At 33.3% G+C, this 21,142-nt stretch overlaps 4 protein-coding genes across 4 annotated transcripts; 1 reads left to right on the top strand and 3 right to left on the bottom strand.

The window, feature by feature from the left end:
- Positions 1–4,688: 4,688 nt before the first annotated feature.
- On the top strand, positions 4,689–5,258 carry LOC129949091 (decreased expression in renal and prostate cancer protein-like). Its single transcript, XM_056060327.1, has one exon. It carries the CDS (start codon positions 4,689–4,691, stop codon positions 5,256–5,258), a length of 570 nt encoding a protein of 189 aa, XP_055916302.1.
- An 821-nt stretch (positions 5,259–6,079) lies between these two features.
- On the bottom strand, positions 6,080–6,798 carry LOC129951781 (uncharacterized). The gene has a single exon (XM_056064098.1). The coding sequence runs from the start codon at positions 6,607–6,609 to the stop codon at positions 6,235–6,237; it is 375 nt and encodes a 124-aa protein (XP_055920073.1). The 5' UTR covers positions 6,610–6,798; the 3' UTR covers positions 6,080–6,234.
- Positions 6,799–12,599: 5,801 nt separating this feature from the next.
- Positions 12,600–13,510, bottom strand: LOC129951780 (uncharacterized). Its single transcript, XM_056064097.1, has one exon. The coding sequence runs from the start codon at positions 13,124–13,126 to the stop codon at positions 12,677–12,679; it is 450 nt and encodes a 149-aa protein (XP_055920072.1). The 5' UTR covers positions 13,127–13,510; the 3' UTR covers positions 12,600–12,676.
- Positions 13,511–19,879: 6,369 nt separating this feature from the next.
- LOC129951094 (uncharacterized) lies at positions 19,880–20,533 on the bottom strand. The gene is made up of 2 exons (XM_056063104.1): positions 20,203–20,533; positions 19,880–20,125 (listed from the first exon to the last, which is right to left on the bottom strand). Exons 1-2 carry the CDS (start codon positions 20,426–20,428, stop codon positions 19,962–19,964), a joined length of 390 nt encoding a protein of 129 aa, XP_055919079.1. The 5' UTR covers positions 20,429–20,533; the 3' UTR covers positions 19,880–19,961.
- Between the last annotated feature and the right edge of the window lie 609 nt (positions 20,534–21,142).

A 21,142-nucleotide genomic window follows, 5' to 3' on the forward strand; every position in this document is an offset into this window, starting at 1 on the left:
ATAAATCTATCAACGATATTCTTTCAAAACGAGGTTCTAAAGTCGTTATTTGTATTTGGGCTTCCCGTCAACGAACTGAAACTGTATCCCTCAATTAAACAAATCTTTGCTCGGGCACAAAGGTTCTACCTGTATAAAGCTGTTCTTAGGTTATCCTAAGTGCTATTACATTTCTGACCTATAATAAAAATAAAGGTGATATGATATGACATGACACAACAACTCCCTCCAGAAAAATACTCCTATCATCACCTAAAAAAGACCCAAAAGCAAGGTAATGTAATATTTATCCTGAACAAAGAATGATTATTTCAATGAGAAGGTGAAACAATTAAGATGCCTTTGAAAAACCTCACAATTTACAAAATATTCCAAAGTGTACTTTACTTATACAATCTCGGGTTTTATTACTTTTTCAATCATAAATCGAATAGACGAACCCTTAGTCTGCCTTAGTTTATAATATAATCAGTCATCGTATATGTTTCATTGGAAAGGATTGATTTGAACTCATCTACCTGGACCTGGACTGGAGGAAGGCACTGCACCTCTTCGCTCCGAGCTGAATGTGGAGAGTTTCCAAGAAGAGATTTTCGGTGCTTTCTTCATATTTTTCATTATAAAATAGAACTAGACGATCATGGAATTGATCAGTACAAAACCAAACGTTGACCTGTCAAAATGTCGTCCGTGAAATATTTATTTTTGACATTGTTGATTCTGACGGTTGCCCTTAGTTCAGTGACAACTTCACCTTGGTATAATTGGAGAACTGGTGATAGTTTGGATCCATTGAATTGGATACAAGGATTTGGTGAAAATACGGTTCGAAAACCGAGAACTTTGGAAAAGAATATTCGCCGTAACACCGATTACAGTGGAATTCTATTTAGAAAATTGAAGCCAAGAGAACATCAAGGAAGAAGAAAATGGCGTGCTGCTGGAAGATCTAAGAGAAAACAACAAGAGACTTTGTTTGGATAAAGTCGAAGAGACGAAAATAAGAGAATTTAAAACAAAAAATGACGGAGTTTTCTTTGTTTTGGAATAAAAACTAAATTAAACTTAACGAGATTATAAATGATTTGTAAATATTTTAACAAAATGATTTTAATAGAAAATAAAGTGTGTTTATTTTTTTCTCATAAAACTTTGTGTGAAATTTTTAATATGCTGTTTGGTGCTGGAAATATTGAACTTCTGGATTATAGCTACAGTGTCCTCTTTTCTGTCAGTAAATGTGTCCTAAGCTCTGTAAATTTTTTGCTGACAGAATTCGGTTTGTTTATTTGCCTTGAAAGTTTAAGATTATAAAGTTCTTTTTTGAGAAGATAAGTCATAAAATATTCTGATCAATTTGATATTTGACGACTTAAAATGGAACAGATTTATGTTTTCATTGTTTGAAAAAAGGTAAAAATAAAAGAAATTTCTTTGTTTCATTGTACCAAAGAAACTGGACAAAATATTAAGCGTGATTGGATTATTTTGCTGGTAACTATTTTTAGAAGAATTGTGATAGTTTTACCTCTTTCAAGGGATTAATTTGCTTGTAAATTTGGTTTTACATCTATCAAGTGGTTTTTTTTAGAGCTTGACAATTTTGGATAAGAATATGTGCAATCCAGATGTTTGTTAATTGATCTGGGAGATATTTGTATGGCACTTAGGTTTTCAATACGATTTGTGACTTATTTATGTCCGCAACGCTACTAGAGGGTGGTTGAATTTTAAGGGTAGATGTTAATATTGAAAACAAAAAACACGTATTAATTTGGAAATTATTGGCATTTTTTTTTAAATTCCCACTGTGGAACTCCTCCATCCGATGTTTCAAATTTTCGATGAGGCTGTGCTACCTCATCCTTTAGCTGTTGAATTGTTGCAGGCTTTTTGACGTACACCTTTTCTTTCAAATAACCCAAAAAAAAAGAAGTCCAACGGTGTCAAAGTGAGGTGAAAATGTGACTCAACACTAATGGCTGAATCACAGACACGCTTCATCTTCGGCTTCGTCTACGTTACGGTGGGCCTGCTTCGAGGTTGCTTTGAATGACATTTCTATTATTTCATCCCTCCAAAGAGCAAATATTGTGTTTGCTGACATTTTTGCAGCTGTTGAGCTGTCAGACAAAGCAAATGTTCAGATAATTGAACTAGGGCTTCCGTTTGGAGTAACATTACGTTACATAACGTTCTTTTCCTTACGATTGCCAAACGAAACGTGAGGTCGAAGCTTCGTTGTGATAGCATGCATTGAATTCCTATGGCTGAACTCGTAAACGTCAGGTGAAGCCGAAGCTGAAGCGTGTTTGTGATTAAGTCATAAAGATGATTTCCGGCGCAAATTGATCATCCACATTTCTTGACACCATTCTTACCATTGATGACGCTTGAAATTGCCAAAAGTCATTAGTTTTTGAGCCAGTTGCATTTTGTAAGCTTGTAAATGCAAGTCTTTAATGTTCATTAACGAAGAGCGGGAGAGGTGCAATTGTTGTGAAGAACGCGACGAGTTGAGGTGACCAGCCGTTCAGCCACTATCGAGAACAACAGCAACATTTTCTGAATTACCTGGTGTAGGGGCATACACTGGTGTTTGCACATCTGCTACAGACCAGACTTGATCAAATTTGTGCACTGTTTTAAGCACATTAAATAGACCGTAAAAATCCTAATAATAAAATAAATTTTCCTAATAATTCTGAATAAAGTCCCAACTATGATAGGCATAAGCAAACATAAGCTTATGTCAAAAACCCAACGATAATTCACTTAAGTTAGCAAAATTACTGCATAGCCATAATGCAATTTTGCTCACGTATCTAAATGTCAGATTTTACTTATGCGGCGAGCGACTGGGATCGCTCTTGCTTAAGTGTGCTTAAGTTAACGAAACTGTGAAAAATTGAACGAAAAGGAGCTAGACTCCATTATGTTCACTCGTATTGAGATTCTTTGTATTCGCACGTTTACTTATGCGCGCATATGCTAGCTTATGCCTATTATAGTTGGGCCTTAACTTTAACGCGTTGCTTGACTGTGTATCATCCCATAATTCAAATTGAGTTAATCTGAAATTGAGAAATTTCAAATGAAATGCATACAAAAACTTGACGTTTAGGTGTAGTTCCCATTCAATATTGGTCCTTAAAATTTAATCACCCTTTAGTTACGAAGCTCATTTGATCAGTATAATTTATCAGGTTTTCACTGTGACAGTAACTTTTTTAAAATTTTGGAAGATATGAGGAACTGTGTTGCAAAATGTTGATTGACTTGATAATTGTCTTCACACAAAATACGGTATTTTTAAATAGTGTCGAAAAATGGGCTTTATGACAAAACATAATTATTTTTCTGATGATTCGCTTTTTTAAAGTAAGTTTCCACAACTTGGAAGCAACGTTCTGACGTTAAACGATTTCTGATAAATTGGCAAACCTTAGGTTTGTTTTTTATCCAACAGTTGCTAACAACCGTTATTTTGTTAATTTTTTCCTTCACGTTAAGATTATTACGATTTGTAACAATATAACGACATTGTAGCGTAACTAAGCTTATTGTTAAAGTGTCAAACAAATATTATTTTTCACTATCGACAACTCATTTCGGAATATGAGTTGAAGGCATTGAATTGACAAATTGAATAATTTGTGTGCAAATTGGTTGGAAGAAAACATCCAACTAAATTGGAAACTAATTTTCGTACAATGTTTTCGGTGATTCCTTTTTGAATAATTATGATTCAGGTTCTGTTTTGAAACATATGCACATTTTATAACTCATCATTTTTTATTAAATTTCTCAAACAATTTAATAGCACCTTCAATTTTCGTGTTAGTATTCATTTTGCAATTTATTTTCATATTTTTGACATTGGTAGTTTAACAGATCATTATTTTGTTGTTCATAAATACATAATTCTGTCAAATTCCTACAATTCGTGAAAGTGACGCTTAAGCAATTTGGTTTTGACATAACAACAACAGTTACCAATTGTTCTAAAGAGAACGGACCCCTCACTCAACAGAAAATTCAATATATTTTATCAAAGACGACAACTATCGAGACCTCTTAGGCAGCTAAAAATACATCCTATATAATATTATTGACAGATACAAATATTTTTGTTTTATTTCTTCTTGTATTAAAATGATAGGTATTCTCAAAGCCTCTTACCATCGTCATCCTATTTAAAGAAATTAATTTGTGAATGACACGTTTCAATTTGAACAATCCAATTAAAATTACTTTCTGAGACATTGGTTGTCATCCCGAAGAGATGTAAGTCTTGTTCCCGGTTTATCAAACCATCAACTATGAATGCCTTTTCTATGCATGACTCTATCCTAACCTGTTGTAAGCTTCTCGTTCCATCATCACCATGAAGTTGGAGAAACTGGATTTTGAAAAGAATTTACCACTCTTAACACATTCCTATAGGACAGGAGGAACGCATCAATGCAAGTGGGCAGTTAATCTTCTAGCAAAATCCTACGGGACGAGTTGACAAGTCGACAACAACGCGACGATGGCGACGCAACACACGCACGATAATCACACGTCACGTTGTCATTGACATCGTGCGTCGGGCGTCCTCTTCAATAGGCGTTTGTATAATAATAATAATCTTGTCATATGAAGAAGACAGAAAGGTTTTGGAACTGGTTGCAAAATTACAGATCATGAATATTGCATTCCCACTCGTTTCTATTTGTGAATTGAATTTGCATATAAATAGACGTTCGATATTCCCTCAGGAATATAGATCCGTCGATTCAGTCCGAGGGTTAAGTTGTGCTATTTTTTCAACGAATTTGGTCATGAAAGTTAATATAGTCCTTAGTGTTGTTGCAATTTTTTGCACTTTTGCTGCATCTGAAAATGCAGCCCGAAACACACGACAAGCTGGAAGATTTGGTCCAAGTTATGGTGGTAGTTCAGGTCCCAATTATGGACCTGGCCCAGGGCCATCGAGCAGACCCGGCAGCAATCAGAATCCCAGTTTGGGACCAAGTAATCGGCCAACACTAACTTCGGGATATAGTTTTGGAGGACCTGGACCAGGTATTGGGGGACCAGGTGGACCCGGTGGACCAAGTGGTCGTCCATTAAGTGGATCGATTTATGGAGTCAGTAGTGGCAGTGGAAGACCAAGTTTACAAGGAGGACCAGGGCCACGTCCAGGATCAGTTTACAGGGGACAGCCAGTGGTTAGTTCGGGTGGAAGACCTGTCAATAGTTACAAGGGCTAAGTCACAAACCACGCATAACTTTTATAATGTTTAAGATCAATCAATCTTTTAAAAATATAAAGCAATAAGGTTTGGAAATCCAGACTTTTTAAATGATTTGTGTTTTTTGTTCGTAAATTTAAGTGAGTGGAAAGTTGTCAAGAGTTCCCTTTAGCAAGTGTTCTACTGAAAAGATTGTGCTTTTAGAACTTTGAAAACTATATATGTAGCAGAAAAATACCTAAAGAAATGTATAGTCAAAATTATTTAGTGTATGATTTGGAAAGACATGCATAATTTGTTAACTTTAAAATTCGCGTTAAACTTTGTCCTGTTTCTGCAACGATCTCATGGGTTGTGAGCTTTTAGCACTTGGATAAATATTTTGTCAAAGTTTTTTAAGGTGATCTTAATGGCGAAATATTTTTGCTTGAAATTTTGTTTTGATACTTACATAACTTAACTTAAGAATCTATGATTTCTTGTAGCTCACTAGAAATTTTCTTCAAATTAAATTAAATTAATAAAGATTTACTCAGAATCACATCAGAAGTTGCAGTAACGATTTTAAAACATTGAGATTTTGGGCTTTTTACCAAAGCAAGTAAAACGAATGACAACAATTTTCTCTTTTTTTTTAAAGAAAAATTTTAGCGTACCTTGTTCTAGCGTAAATTCTTACTTTAATTTCTTGTACAGAGATCTTTCATCAAGCTCGTCTAATCTTCTCCAAATGAAATTACACATTATACTTAAAAAATTGACATTTTGACAGGTTTGTTTAAAAAAAATAACAGTGAGCTGCTCATTAATTAAAAATATTTGTTTAACACGCATGCATCTTTAACGTTTTTACAATTTTTCCACAGTGAACTTTTGTATTTGTTTACTTTTTTATTTAATTCACTTTAACTTCATAACAATAATTACATTAAAACTCATAATTCATTATTCAAAAATAAAAACTTTAAGTCACAAAACATGTATGCTCCATAGCTTATCCGTGGTGTCTTCCATAATATCCACCACGTCCATATCCAGATCGATGTCCATATCCCCCGCTATATCCCCCACCATATCCATGACCATACCCACGACCATATCCACGACCGTATCCACCACCATAACCATGACCATATCCACCATATCCTCTACGGCCATAACCATAACCATAATAAGACCGAACTTGTCTATTCAATTCTTTGTCATTTCCTGTATCGTCTGCATCTTCAATAATCAATTCTGCTGCAGTTGATGATAGATCTTTAGATATCTCAGGTTCATCAGTTTTCTTTGATGGAAATGCCGAAACCGAAACTATTATAACCATCATCGAGAATAATAAACAAATAAAAGCGATATTAAAACGCATATTTAAACTTGAACTTGAAAAATTAAATCTTAACAACTTTAGAACACAACAATCTTCTACCGCTTCCACTTTTACTTTCTGACAGAAATGGGAAAACTTCCACGCCTTTTTATACAAAGAATAAACAAGTTTTGTAAAAGGTACTCGTATAAAGAAATGCGTCGTAAAAGCTTCTATAAGTGCGGTGCTATAGGCAATAAGTCACTCTTGAATTATAAGATTTTTCCAACTTATAAAGAATTCACAAGCAAAGCCATCAGGGATGGGTCAAATGTTTATAAGATAAAGTGATATGGAGATAGATGAAATTATATTAGTCACGAATTTTATTGATGATCAGGACTGTAGGGAAGAAGGTGCCTGTGGGCTTTAACTTTTAAAAGTTTCTTCAGAAAAGACTTAAAGCCTTTTTGCCCTTCTAAGGTAGTTGTTTAATAGCTAAAACTTGGGTAAAATGTTGTCACTTACTTGTTTCCCCTTGGGATACATTTATGTTATACGCCCCTGAGTGAAATTACAAACACGTTGATATTTGCGTGTCGCATTGTAAATTGTTATAAACAATACAAAAAAATGTAAGTTTAAGTGAGGCTATATTTATATATGTACCCATTTTATGTTTTATAACTATTGTCTATACGTAAGAAATTGATTTGGAGACATAAAACAAATTCACAACAACTATAGGTAATCTTGAAGCCTAATTGAGATACAATTATTTTAATTTCTTTCTGTATATAAATTTAATCAAATAATTGTATGCAAAAATTAATTGATAAAAAGAACATTTAAAACAATTAGTACTACAAAATGCATAATACGATTCATATCAAGCACCAAGGCTTCTATCTTCAACTATAGAAATCGCATGATGTATGTTTACTTTTATTGTTTAGAAGTTTATAGGAAGCTTGTCACAAAAAGAAACTGGTTGAAGTCTTTAGTAGATTTAAATAGATGAAAAAAGTTCGACTGGACTAAACTAACTTGCTCTTTTAGCTCAAGGTTAAAAAGTAAGACTAATTGAAGACTGAATGCAATAAATATCTCAGAAAAAATGACTTCATATACAAAGTAAAAGGCAAGAAGATGATGGCTCTATAAACAGTTATAAAAAAGTGGTTGTTCATTTTGTTATCGTTTAAGCTAACAAAAATATAGATATGATAGATTTTTGTCTTATGTATATTGTGGGCGCACTTAAGGGGTTATGAATACCCTTAGATTGATAGTGCGAGAGATTAGTAAAGCAGGATTAGAAAGGAGACATTACCCGTGTTTTTTTGGCATTCTATAAATAGTATAGTAGAAAATTCACATACATCGGCATTAGCCAGATTTTTGTATTTAAAAATTGGTACAACTGAAAGAAGATCTGCCAGAATAATATTAAAAAAAATCACACAAATAGACGAAAGTTTTGGGAAAATCAAAAGTTAAAATTAACTTCAGCAAACAAAAACTTACTAAAAGTAAAAAAGTACTAAAAGTAAAATGGACAATCTTCAAAAAGAAATAGTAGGAAAACATCTGGAAATTGAGATTCTATAAAAAAGTTCATTTAACAATTGCAGCTTTGACATAAAACAAAAATTTCAAGAAGAGGGTTTGTTCTTAGACTACTACATTAACGTGTGGTGTGGAAGCGAACTTGAAGATCACCTCAATTTTTTTTATAACTGAATACGGTTGAAATGAACTTGATTCGACTCGATTCCGGTCGGGGATCGGAGTCAAGTCAAAAGTTGTGAAGAAAAACCTGTGTGATGGAGTTGGTTTTACAGATAATGCATTATGGTCTGATTATTTGCTTGTTTGTGTACAAAAAATATAGTTTTGCTTTAATCAAATTAAAAAAAATTGCATATGGAGTAAGTAGCGTGTTCTTATGTGGCGCTGAACTATTCAGTTCTTTATTGTTTAACACGAATCAAACCATCTCACTTGCATTTCATAAGAAACATCGAAACAATATTTGCATTTTAGAAAGTGCTGTCAAACTTAATCATTTTTAAATCTTCTTTTGGGGTGGAAAACCCAACAAGATTTATTTTTCAATTATATTTTCTATTGTTTTCTCTTGCAAAATAAGCCCAGTTAGTTCATTTTCATTAACAAAAATAAATAATAGAAACAGTAACAGATTGATTTTTTTTCGCCAATGGAAAACACATGATTTCAAATGCACAGTTACTTAACGAACATTGCCATCGAGATACGAATGCAATATCAATCATACCAACATTTGAGAACTAAATCACATAAGATCCATTCGAGACTCGTATAAATGTTTCGTGTAGGGCGGCTAAGGAAAAAATCCCTATACTTAACAGCACTTTCGAAATTAGGCTGAAGGGTAAACTGAGGACCATTACTAGAAAAACCGGCTATTGCGGTTGAATTGTTTGAGATGAGGGATATAACTGGCTATACATATATGTATATTTAGAATTGTTTTGTATTCTTTAAAATAACATTGGTCGGAAGAACATGAATTATGTTTCTGTTGATAAAGTTGAAGAAAATTCAAATCTGGCCTTATGATTTTTTGTAATAAGTATTCAAGTATGCTTCTTGAAAAATCTTAAGGACAACGACAACGTTAAAAGGTGGTTTTTAGGCTTTAGTAAGATCCAGAAAGCTCTTAACAATGAAAAGTATGATGGTTTTGCAAAGATCTTATATTTGCCTTCTTAATCATGTCAGTATCTTATGCTTAGTTTCTGAATATTATTACTTAGTTTCTTAAAATTCACATATGTCTTTAATTAACTCTATCAGAAGTTTTAAAAATCTAAATTATGAGTAAATTGTATTGGTTATTTCAAATCCAAACGTCAATTGAACTATCTACTCCGATTTCAAAAATACGTGTTCTCAAGATTAATTTTATATTTTTGCGATATATTTGAAAAAGTTGATGTGATAACCTTTTCTTTGAAATGTATGTAAAATTGTAAAAATCTAACTTACTTGTAGAATTTTTTTTTTAAATTTAATGTAAGTCAGTAAATATTTAAAATGATTATTAAAGAAAGAGACTATATAGATTTGGAAACCATTACGAATTTTACTGAAAAAAAAAAATTATGTTAAAAATTAAAAGTTATATCTCAAAACCTGATGTTGATGATTGGAGTTGGATTTGAATTAAAGCCATCAATATAAATCGTAAAAGTGCACTTTGTAAACTTTTAAACCTTTTTGAACATAATAGATACTTTAATCTTGATTATTAACTTCCCATAGGAAGTTATTGTAATCGGTTCGATTTGTCGAATTGAACATTTTGTTATTTCTCGACGTTTTAAGATCTCTAGAGTCGAAACAAAATATATTTTTTGCGTTCGTACGTTCACGACGTTTTTTTTCGTCCATAGCTCAAGAAATAAAAGGAATATCGACTTCATTTAAATCGACTTCATTTAAATGTGGTACCCGTGGCATGATGGTTAGTGCGTTGGACTGTCATGCTAGAGGTCTTGGGTTCGATCCCTGCCTATGCCATCTAAAATCTTTTCACGGGTACTGCCTCTTGCGAGGAATTGACAACTTCTCCAAGAGTAACTATTGTCATGAAAAAGTGCTTTCTCAAAATTAGCCGTTCGGAGTCGGCATATAAACTGTAGGTCCCCTCCATTCCTGACAACATTACTCGCACACAGGAATGGTTGAGAGTTGTAAGTCACTAGGCCTTGGTTCTCAATGGACTGTCGCGCCACCCAATTTATTTTTTTTATACAGATAATAACGCAGAAAGATGCAGAAAGGGCTCTCAAAAAAATTGCGTGCGCGGTTTTTTTACCATAGCAGTTTAAAAAAAAGGAGAACATTTTGGTTAACCCTAAATATCTTACGAACCAAAAACGCTAGAGACTTGAATTAAATTTTATATAATATACTGTAACGTAATATCAAAGAAATATATTTTCTGAAAAATCCAGTTAACGGTTGTTTTTATAAATCAAAAAACAACTAAAAACAAAATCTGACAACTCCAAAATTTTACGACTAAAATATGATTTCATCTCCAAAACAATTTTGTGCAACGAAAAATAATGTTTTTGACATCTGATAAAATTTTGAAAAAAATCGAATTGACAGTTTTTTTACAAAAAATAAAAACCTAAAAAAATGTATAAAAGTTGGTAAAAATTAATTTTCGACTTAAATATCTTTTCAAAAATTGTAGATATTGGCTTTACACTACTTTTAGCTTTTAAAAAATTTTGAAAAAAATCGAATGTACAGTTTTTGTACAAAAAATTAAAAACCTAAAAGAAATTTAACAAAAGTTGTTAAAAATTTACTTTCGACTCAAATAGCTTTTCAAAAATTTATTTCACAGAAAATATTGTTTTCGATATTCAGTAATTTTTATATAAAAATCCAACAGTCCGTTTTTTCATAAAAAATAAAATCTACAAAAAATAGTACGCAAATTTGGTAAAAAATGATACGAGTACATATAGACAAACTTTTAAGCAAGACAAATCGACAGACGGGATGGGAAGTTATCAGTGTGGGTCACATCCCAGCCTCTTTTTTTATTTTGGGAAAAAATAGCAGCTGCTAATGACAGAAGTGAAATTTTAGAAATGTTATTTTGGAAGTGTCATTCAAAGCAACCTCGAAGCAGGCCCAACGTAACGCAGCCGAAGCTGAACCGTGTTTGTGTGTCAGCCATGATTGTATCGGTTTCTGCTGTACATTTTAACGAACGATGAGCGATGTTTTTTAACCTTTGCACGCTGTATCTTGACAGATTAAAAAAGACGAGCTGTCGAAATCAACCCGTTTCTTTTGGAAAACCCTTTATAATTTAGAAATGTTGATGTTATTTCTCAGGGTTTTTGCTATAGCACGAAAAGGTATTCCTTTTTTGGGGGATAATTTTATTTAAATTTTAAAGGAAAAGGATTAAAACAGTATCGAACTTGATGAAAGACAATACTTGGTTTTGTTTTTAATTTTGACGTTTATAGCACCGTTATATTAATATAGTTTAATTTACATTTTGTTCGTGAATAAAGAATCAAACTTCATATTAACGAAGATGATGTTTCATTTTTGAGCATGGGCATCGATAAAAGGTAACTCTACCTTTTAAAATGTATAATAAAAAAGATCACATGGAGGAACGACTTTTTTTGTCGAAAAAGATGTTTTTTATGTTATTTTTCTTATAAAATATTTTAAAAATTAATGACCAAAAACTGTTTTCTTTTGAAAATTCAATTCAGTGTTTAATTTAAATAGTACGGCTTTTTAAACTTAATTTTTATTTGGTGAAAATAAGTAAATTAAATATGTATATACCGATGATCACACCAATCTGATTTTTAGAGTTAGTTTGTTTTTGTATTAAGATAGATTAAGTTCATAATTTAAATAGCATCATTTTTAAAACTTAGAAATAAGTGAATTGTTTAGATTGAAGTTAGATTTGTTGTTTGATATTATAAAAACAAAATGGTCATGAATTATGAGTATTCAAATGCAGTGTACTTCATTTTACAGCTAAGGACGCCATACGCCACCATTTAATGAGGACGTTCTTTTAGACAAGTTTTGTTTGTCTCTCTATAACTCTTTGTCCCCTTACTAATTAAAAATGCTATTATTTCCTTAAAAAACGTATATTTTCTATAAAAATATCCATTTAGAGTTTAAAATTCGATGAAAAAATAATATTTCGAGTTAAATTTCTATCAAAAATGTTCCCAGAATGATTGAACTGAATTTTGTTAGTCGATTTCCAAAAATATATGTAAGATATTGTGCAAACAATAATTTTCAATGCCTTAATGTTACCCAGCTATGAAATAATGGTATAATATGCAAAATTATTAAACTGACAAAAATTCGGATCTGTAAAATGATATCTAGTAGACTAAAACCCAAAATTCAAAATTCATTGTCTTTCTTATTTTTTTGATTTAGAAAGTGTTAAATTAAAATCTGAACAAAAGTAAAGCCAAAACAAACAGTTTTTAATCGGAGACATTTTTATTTTTCATATAAAATCACTGAATCACATTTCAAAAAATTATTTTGCAACAATAATTTATCCAAAATGTCCTCCATATCCACCGTATCCTCCGCGACCGCCATAGCCACCACCATAACCTCCATGACCACCATATCCTCCGCCATATCCTCCTCCATACCCTCCGCCATAACCACCACCATGTCCACCGCCATAACCTCCACCATAGCCGCCGCCATAACCGCCACCATAACCTCCGCCATAACCACCACCATAGCCTCCACCATAACCTCCGCCATAACCTCCACGTCCGCCATATCCGCCTCCATGTCTAGCCAATCTAGCTGATTCATTTTCATGTCCAGTTTCAGAATCGACTTCAATTAAGGCTTCCAATTTTGACAGGTTCTCAGGATTCTCATCAGCTCCCACTGATGCCACTGCAACTGAAGGTAATTCAGCTGGAGCAGCTACCACAGCTGCTAGGCCAAATACGGCCAAAAATGCCAAAGCTACTAAATAATGCATCCTTGCTACTTTTTAAAATTCAATTCTAATTTTGAAATTATTATGTATTTAAATCACTTCAACTTCAAGTTAAGTTCTGATGAGATTTTAGGAGATTCGGGTCTTTTTATATATTTCTGTCTTTCAATATCTAGATACCTATCTAAGGAATGACGAATAACTCCAAAACTATTCCCGCAGTCAAGTGCTTGCCTAAAGGCATCAGAAAACCAAAGGTGAGGAAGGAGACTGCCGCGCCGTACTTAATTTACTTAGCACAATCAAAATTAACGAAAGCTCAAAAGATGAGTTAAAAGTTGCTCGTAGTTACAGATATTGGCTTCAAGTTTCAGAAGCTGTTAAATGAATCAGCAGGTATAATGTTGCTTATGTAGCTTATGTGCTTCTTCACCTATTAAATCTACCAATTTATAATTGCTTAAGGGGTCTGTGAAGCTGGTTGTGATTTTTTCTCGCGCGTGTACTATCCCATCTGCCTTTTTTGTGTTTTTAATAAATTGGTTAAATTGAGATTAAATTCTTTTTTTAATGTTTTTATTAATTTTATATTCTGACCGCAAAATGCCAAAACTCTTCTGGTTTTCTTTTTTATTATTTTTGTACATCCCCAAAATAAAAATGAAGCTCGTGTGTCTAAATTTGACAGCTTATAAGATTTATTGCAGAGGCATCTGAAGATGATGATGAAAAGATATTGCATTGACCCCTTACTTATGATTCAGAACTGTTTTGTTTGGCTTTAATGAAAGAAAGATGAAACACATAATATAATTGTGATGGGATTGGGGAGCAATTAAATAGTAATGTTGACTGATGTTATAAGAACCTGTATCGAATTTTATATTAAAGAGATGCTATAAAAGTTCTTCAAGACATCATACAATTGTTATGATGAGAATATTGGGAGTTAATTAAAACGATTGTGAGCAAAACAAAACCCATAAATAGGTCATAGGAACTCGCTCCAGTTAAGGTTTAAAGATGGACTGCAAAATGTTGATAGATTATGTGGGCCCTCATCTGACAAATTTCAAAATAACCAAAAGGAATGAAGTTTTTTCAAAATATGTTGAGAAAAAAAATAAAGTTATGTTTATGTTCCTTTCCGCCCATTGACGTCTAGAGCACAATTGCTATTACAACTTTGTATAAGTCTGAACCGGGGACCAAAACTAACTACCAAAATAAAGAATGTCAAATAAACCGGTGACAAGAAAGACAAGGGTCTTCATGGTTCTCGTTTTAAAAACATCCAAACCCGTCACACCTGTTTCATGAGGGATCTTGTAAGGGAAGAGGTCGGCTATGCTATACTTATGAGAAGAGATGCATGGAATTGTTGTAGGTTTCTAAGGACAAGCGTGCTTTGAAATTCTTGAAGCGAAGAACTATCCAACATCCTCACTCAAATTAGTAAGACTCAAGCCCATGCTAAGTTCTTTTTTTTCTAAAAGCTGAGGTTGGAAATATAATGATGATACATTTTTTGAATAATTTTCGAAACCGTATTTGGAGCAACTTGTACGCATTTTAAAATTGATATACATAGGTATAAGAAGTTTTAGAATATCGTCATTCGAAAACACTGGTCGACAAGGTTTTGTCTCTAGCAATCCATTTTTTTTTCCGTTGAGTTTTGATGGGCTTAATTGTAATCCAAAACCCAAAATCATTCTCTTACGTCGAGTTTTTGAAATTCGAATAAAAATAAGGCTTTTTGAAGTAGTTTACTCTATAATCCCTATATTTATTTTTCAATTTAAATATTTATAGTATTTCATAAAATGTTTGAAAAATCTTTACACGTTGATAGAATTTACCTGTCTTACATATATTTTAATTAATTATAAACCCGTTTTTAAAAGAATAAAGAAATTTTAATACTAAACAAATTTACTCCACAACTAATTTTTCAATACCAGATTTTTAGCGCTGGTGTCGTTGTCTGTCCTTAACTAACTCGAAGTTATAGCTGTCCATGGTGACGTTTTTCCAAGACGTCGTTTTTCAATGTACTTTTTTGATTTTTTGATGACAGCATATACTTGGTATTGTCCTCATTGACCACTGAACCCATCTTCTTCGCTTCCGTCGAAATGCTCAAAAACGCTCCACTGACATCACGTTGAGTTTTGCACAATTCTTTCCAAAACGATGTTGAAGAAGTCGCATGACAGTGCATCGCCTTGTATAAAACTTTTTCTGACATCAAATGCATCGGTGAGATCTTTTCTAACCTTGATAGAGCAGTGTGTATTCTCTATTGTCATTTTGCACAAACGGATAAGTTTGACAGGGATGCCAAAACTAGACATTGCTCTGTAGAGCTCTCCCCTATAGATGTTGTCATACGCGGCTTTAAAATCGATGAAAAGATGGTGGGTGTCGATTTGGTGTTCTTGGGTTTTTTCCAAGATCTGCCGTAGTGTGAATATTTTTTCGATAGTGGACTTTCCTGGTCTGAAGCTACACTGATAAGGACCAATCAGGTTGTTGACGAACGGCTTCAGACGTTCACATAATACGGCAGAGAGGATGTTATAATCAATGTTGAAGAGACTGATACCTCTGTAGTTGGCGCAATTAAGAGTATCTTCTTTCTTTTGTATCAGCATAGTGTATGCTGAGATTCCGCTTTTTCCGGACATATTTTGCAGATGAGGTGGTGCATGCTCCCTACCAAGTCATCGCCTGCTGCTTTGAATAGTTCGGCGGTGATGCCATCAGCCCCACCAGCTTTGTTTGACTTCAGTTTAGAAATAGCTATCTTCACTTCGTCGAGGTTGGGTAGGCGGAATTGTTGATCTGCGTCGCCTAGGTTGAGTGGTTCTATCTCCCTTACAGCGGAGTTCGGTTCGTCATCGCCGTTATATAATTTGGAGAAGTGGTCTTTCCATATAGATTGCGGTTCTACTACAATGTTCCCCTGATCGTCTTTACAGGCTTCGGTTCGTGGCTGGTACCCTTGGGAGGTTGTTCCTCATTCCTGTTGCGACATCCCTCTATCTCCTCGATTGCGGTCTTCTCATGCTCTATTCTCCTCTTCTGCTAGTAGAGCTCGTGAGCAGCTCTGGTCCTTCTGTGAAGCGCCGTTTTGTGTGCCTGCTGTTTCGCTGCGTGCGCTTGCCGGCATTCGCCGTCAAACCAGGGGTTTCGCTGTGGTGGCCGTGTGAAACCTAGCACTTCAGAGGCGCCATATCTGATGGCTGCAAGGCAATGTTGTCACTGGTTTTCAATGCTTAATGCAGGCAACATAGAACTCCTTAAGAGGTTACTAGAGACCCGATCTGAAGAGGACATGGCAGTCTCTTGCATGGCTGTATTCCCCGATTGTGCCACCAAATATGTCTTCTCTTCCTAGTTTGCCGTAAAATATCCTAACATAATTTTAATGTCAATACCAGGGCACTGCTCATAAGTTTTGTCCAAGAGGTCGAAGAAAATGTCTTTGGTGTCTTCATCTTTCTCCTCTGTTTGGGCATGCGTGCATATAAGGCTCATGTTGGCGAATTTAGCCTTGATATGGATTGTCGTGATGCGCTCGCTCACAATGTTGAAACTCAAGGCTTTTTGACTTAGTCTAGTTCCAACAACAAATCCACACCCAAATAGACGTTGTTTTTGTTCTCGGTAGCAGTCGCCGTAGTGCAAATCGCAGTGTTTTAGTTTGCGTTTGCCCGGTCTATCCCATCGCACTTCTTGGATGGCGGTTATACCTGCCTTCCAGCAGTTTGGGGATTCCGCTAATTGTTTGGCTGCACATGGTCTGTTAAGGGAACTTACATTACATGTACAGATTCGGTGTTCGTTGTCCTTATTTCGTTTGATTGGGTTATCAGCAGTTAAGCCGTCCGTATCCGAGGCTTGTTGGTGCTTCGCAACTATGAAGCTTTTACGTGGCCAGGAAGTCACCCCGACGGAACAACCTCCAACCTGGAGGGCCAGAACCTTAGCCTAATTTCAAGGACAGGGAGTCGGATAAAACCGCTCCTTATATGCCTGGGTTCCTAATAAGTCGTAGGAACCCTATGAGGTGTTCACTAAGTAGTTCAACCTTACTCGAACTGTAGACGCCACCGTTGATGCTATCTCGAGAATTCGCCCGATGCCGTCTTGATAAGGAGAGGTGCCTTAGTGGAAACCCCTCTCCCCCTCTCTCGTTTGCTACCCCCAACAACTTTCCACTGGGGTAAGAACCCAATCTTTAGTTGAGGTACTAGGTTGATAGACAGAGGCGGGTTTTGAGAATAATCTGGGGACGCTTCTGTCCACTTGAATGCACATGTCTACCATTTGAATACCAAATAAAGCAAGATATGAAATGATTTAAGCTGTATCTTGAAGTCAAAGAATAATTTGTCAAAATCATCATAAAATTTATTTTGAACGTTCTATCCTAGCCTTAAAAGCCAGTTTTTAATTGTCTGTAATATTTTTAAAGATGCTGTTTTAAAAACTGATATAATAGTAAAATTAAAATTCATGATTTTTAATTCAGTTTAGATTTTCTTTTTAAAAAAATCCTTTTCTTAATTTTTCCGACCGCTGAAATCAATAAAAAAATTCAACTTCTAACAAGTCTATACATCCGTTTAGGTTCTAACCTTATCTAAGTTTCATAGACACTTAGTGTCGGATAGAATTACCAATTTACTGGCTGAACAAAATGGGTACGTAGCTGTAACTGGAGCTGCAACTGGAATAGCTGTCAAAATATTAAATACAAACAAATTTATTGTTAAGAACACAAGGAAACGCAATTGCAGAAGGTGCTGCAAAGGTTAATCAACTTTTAACTTTTTCTTGTAGCAATTTTGACTTTTCAAAATTAATGGAAACATATGGTAACTAACTGTCAGTGCTTTCGGGTTTTTATTGTGATTGCGTGGTTGAAAAATAATGAACGAAAATGAAAATAAAAAATATTAAATTGGTAAGCGAACCTGCAGTTTTGAGGAACTTATCCAACAAAAGATTCAACAGCTCACTCCAACAAATGAACACAGAACATAAAAAGTCAAGCTACATGCCTTATTATGAGAACATAAAAATAGTGCGTACAACACTTTTTGACGGCTTTTTCAAAAGAATATAGCGAACGGTTTTTAGGAACTTGTCAAAACAGTCAAAAATGTTCTCGTAATTTATTATCTGTAGAAAATCTGACAACCTTGTGTATTTGTGCATTTATTTGTCAGAAAATGTATCTGACAATTAATAATAATACTACTTCTACTACTACAATTAATAATAAGATGTACATATGCTTATACGATTTTGACAACCTAACAGATCGGCCAATCCTTGTTGTTGTCTGACATTTGTGAGGTCTTCAACAAGGACATTTGACAATTTTAAACGTCACTTCGCTTGCCAAACAATAGCTGACGGTTCTGTCAATGTTGTCACAAAATATTCTTAATCATTTGTACTTAACTTACGTTTTCTTAGATTGATAGGTCTGGTTTTTAATTTGTTTTAAAACGATATTTTTTCGTGAATTTAGAATGGATACTTTGACAATTGAATTTTAAGGGTGCATTTACATATATGAATAATTTTTTGAGAAGGCTTATGTCAAATTGATGGGGATTGCTTTAAGCTTTGAAGATTCGTGTACTAATTTTTGTTCCTAATGATCAAAACAACAACTTAACTAATCCTAATTATATTTTGGTATTAAAATGAAAGCAACAAAATCAGCATGACGTCTTAAGAATTAGAATTTTGTTTTTAAACCCTTAAGCTATAAAACCTAAACCTTCATCAGTAACCTACTTTAGGAAAAAAACATACCAATCATATTATATTTATTATAATATCAAGACCTAAGAAGATTCATCAACATTTTGGGAAATCCATCAAATTATCCTATATTTTATTTACATACAAAACAAAAACAAAATAACACAACAAATGAACAGGTTCTTTTCTAAGCCAAAGAAAACAAAAATTAAATCAGCTTATTATAAATTAAAGTCAATCATTAATGTTAAGGTTCGTTCACATTTAGAAATCTAGACTGATTCATGCCCCCAACTGGCCTTCTAATTGAAGTTTTGTATTTTGTTTATATACGTACATATACTCTTTTGTTTTGTTTTTATTATTCTTATACCGCAAATTAAAAAAAAAAAAACTTATGAATTTTAAAATCTTTAAAATGAAAACTAAATTATCATTAAAACTGGTATAGGAATAAAATTGAGATAATGATGTGTCTTCAAAAAACTCGGCAGACTTAGATAATTATTATTAGTGTCAAATTCATACATTTTGGAAGAACCCATTTACGGATTTTCTCTACAATTTAGATTTTTAATGATTGATTATCGCTTTAGAATAAATTGAATAAGAATAAAAGAAACAACTGAAATACGTCAATAATAACAAAGAAAATTATGACAGACCGTAAACAAATAGATGTGATTCAGCATAAAATCATTATGAAACTTTAAACAAACTCAAGAACCATACAGGGGATTTCTTGTTCTGGGGATATGTACCTCTATATAAGTAGGTACTTATTTGTCTAATTAAAAAATATTTTAACACTTCATTCTTGTGAGTTATAACAAATGACGTAAGTAAATTGATGTGTTAATGCTTAGTGTAAACGAAGAACAAGCAACAACCTAGGTTAATCCCCTCTGACACGGGGAGTTTAAGTTTTCTGCAACTTAAAATTTTAGAAATGTCAATTGCAAGAAGAGAATATTGTTAAAACGCTTACTTGAAATTAAAATATTAAAGTTAATTTTAAAAACATATTTTAATCACCATCAATATTAACACGTCAACAAAAGCACAAATGTCAGCAATAACATAAATATTGTTAAACTTGTTGCAGAATTACTGGTGTCTTTTTCCAAGAATGATGGTTATCCGTATAAGGAGCTGTGGTAGAATTTAGGCCTTCTTTAGGTGCGGCTTCATCTAATGGCACTTCGATTGGTTGAAGAAGGTGATGTTTTGGATATGCTGTCACTGATTTACGAACTAAAAACACATATAAAAGAATCGAAGAATATTTTATTGACAGTTTTTGAAAGAATGATAAAAGATATGTCATTCACCTCTTCGGAATCTATGAAGAGATTCTATTTTTCGATCAATTGTTGGAATTTTATTATTTTCCCAAGCAATCGGTCTTGGATTGCCTTCTCGTGAACTCCGTACAGCTGTCATTCGTTGATGAATTGTTGCAACTCTTCTCTGTGGATCAATATTTCCATTGACAACAATTACTGTCAAATGTAAACAAATTAAAATAACTACGTTGACGAATATTAATAACTTCATATTATTTTGAAGAAAAAGAAAAACAAACTCGTAGGTAAACAAATTTAAATTACTATTTTTAATTCGTTGCGAATGAACTTAAATTTTCAACTAACAACTTCGATTGTTTTTGTATAAGGATGAACCATAAAAACTTGCAATAAACAATAATTTCTGTCTTATCACTTATGTTGACCTTTTTAAAATGTGATTTGATTATTATTATTTCATTAATATTCTGTAATCTGTTATCAACAAGTTTCATTATTTATAATTCGTCATTATACCTTTATAAGCAAAATATTACAATCCAGTTTTGATAAGACTTAAATCAAAAGAACATACATTCCTTTGCTTATTTGTTTACTTTATTTTTAAAGTGTGGATTTATGTGATTATTAATATGAAATTTGTTTAATCTCATAGTTTCTGTGTTGCACTGATTTCCGAAAAATATAAAATGCAAATTCTACTTTTATAATCAACTTCCTACAGTGGAGTCTCTCTAGACCGAATAAACATTTGATCTAATAGTAAATGAAATCTTTTTCAATTGTGGGCAGAATACAATTTTTGTTTGATAGGAAATACAATAAAATGGAAAAAAAATTATAGTAAACATTCCCATAACGATGTGCAAATAAGACAGTGACTTTCGGTCAAAATTTTGCTGTGAGTGTCAAAATAATCTATGATTTATTTTTTAAATTAAATCAATTTATTTTTGATCTAGAT

The sequence above is a fragment of the Eupeodes corollae genome, chromosome 3 (genome assembly GCF_945859685.1).
Source record: "Eupeodes corollae chromosome 3, idEupCoro1.1, whole genome shotgun sequence".
In the NCBI taxonomy this organism is placed as follows: domain Eukaryota; kingdom Metazoa; phylum Arthropoda; class Insecta; order Diptera; family Syrphidae; genus Eupeodes; species Eupeodes corollae.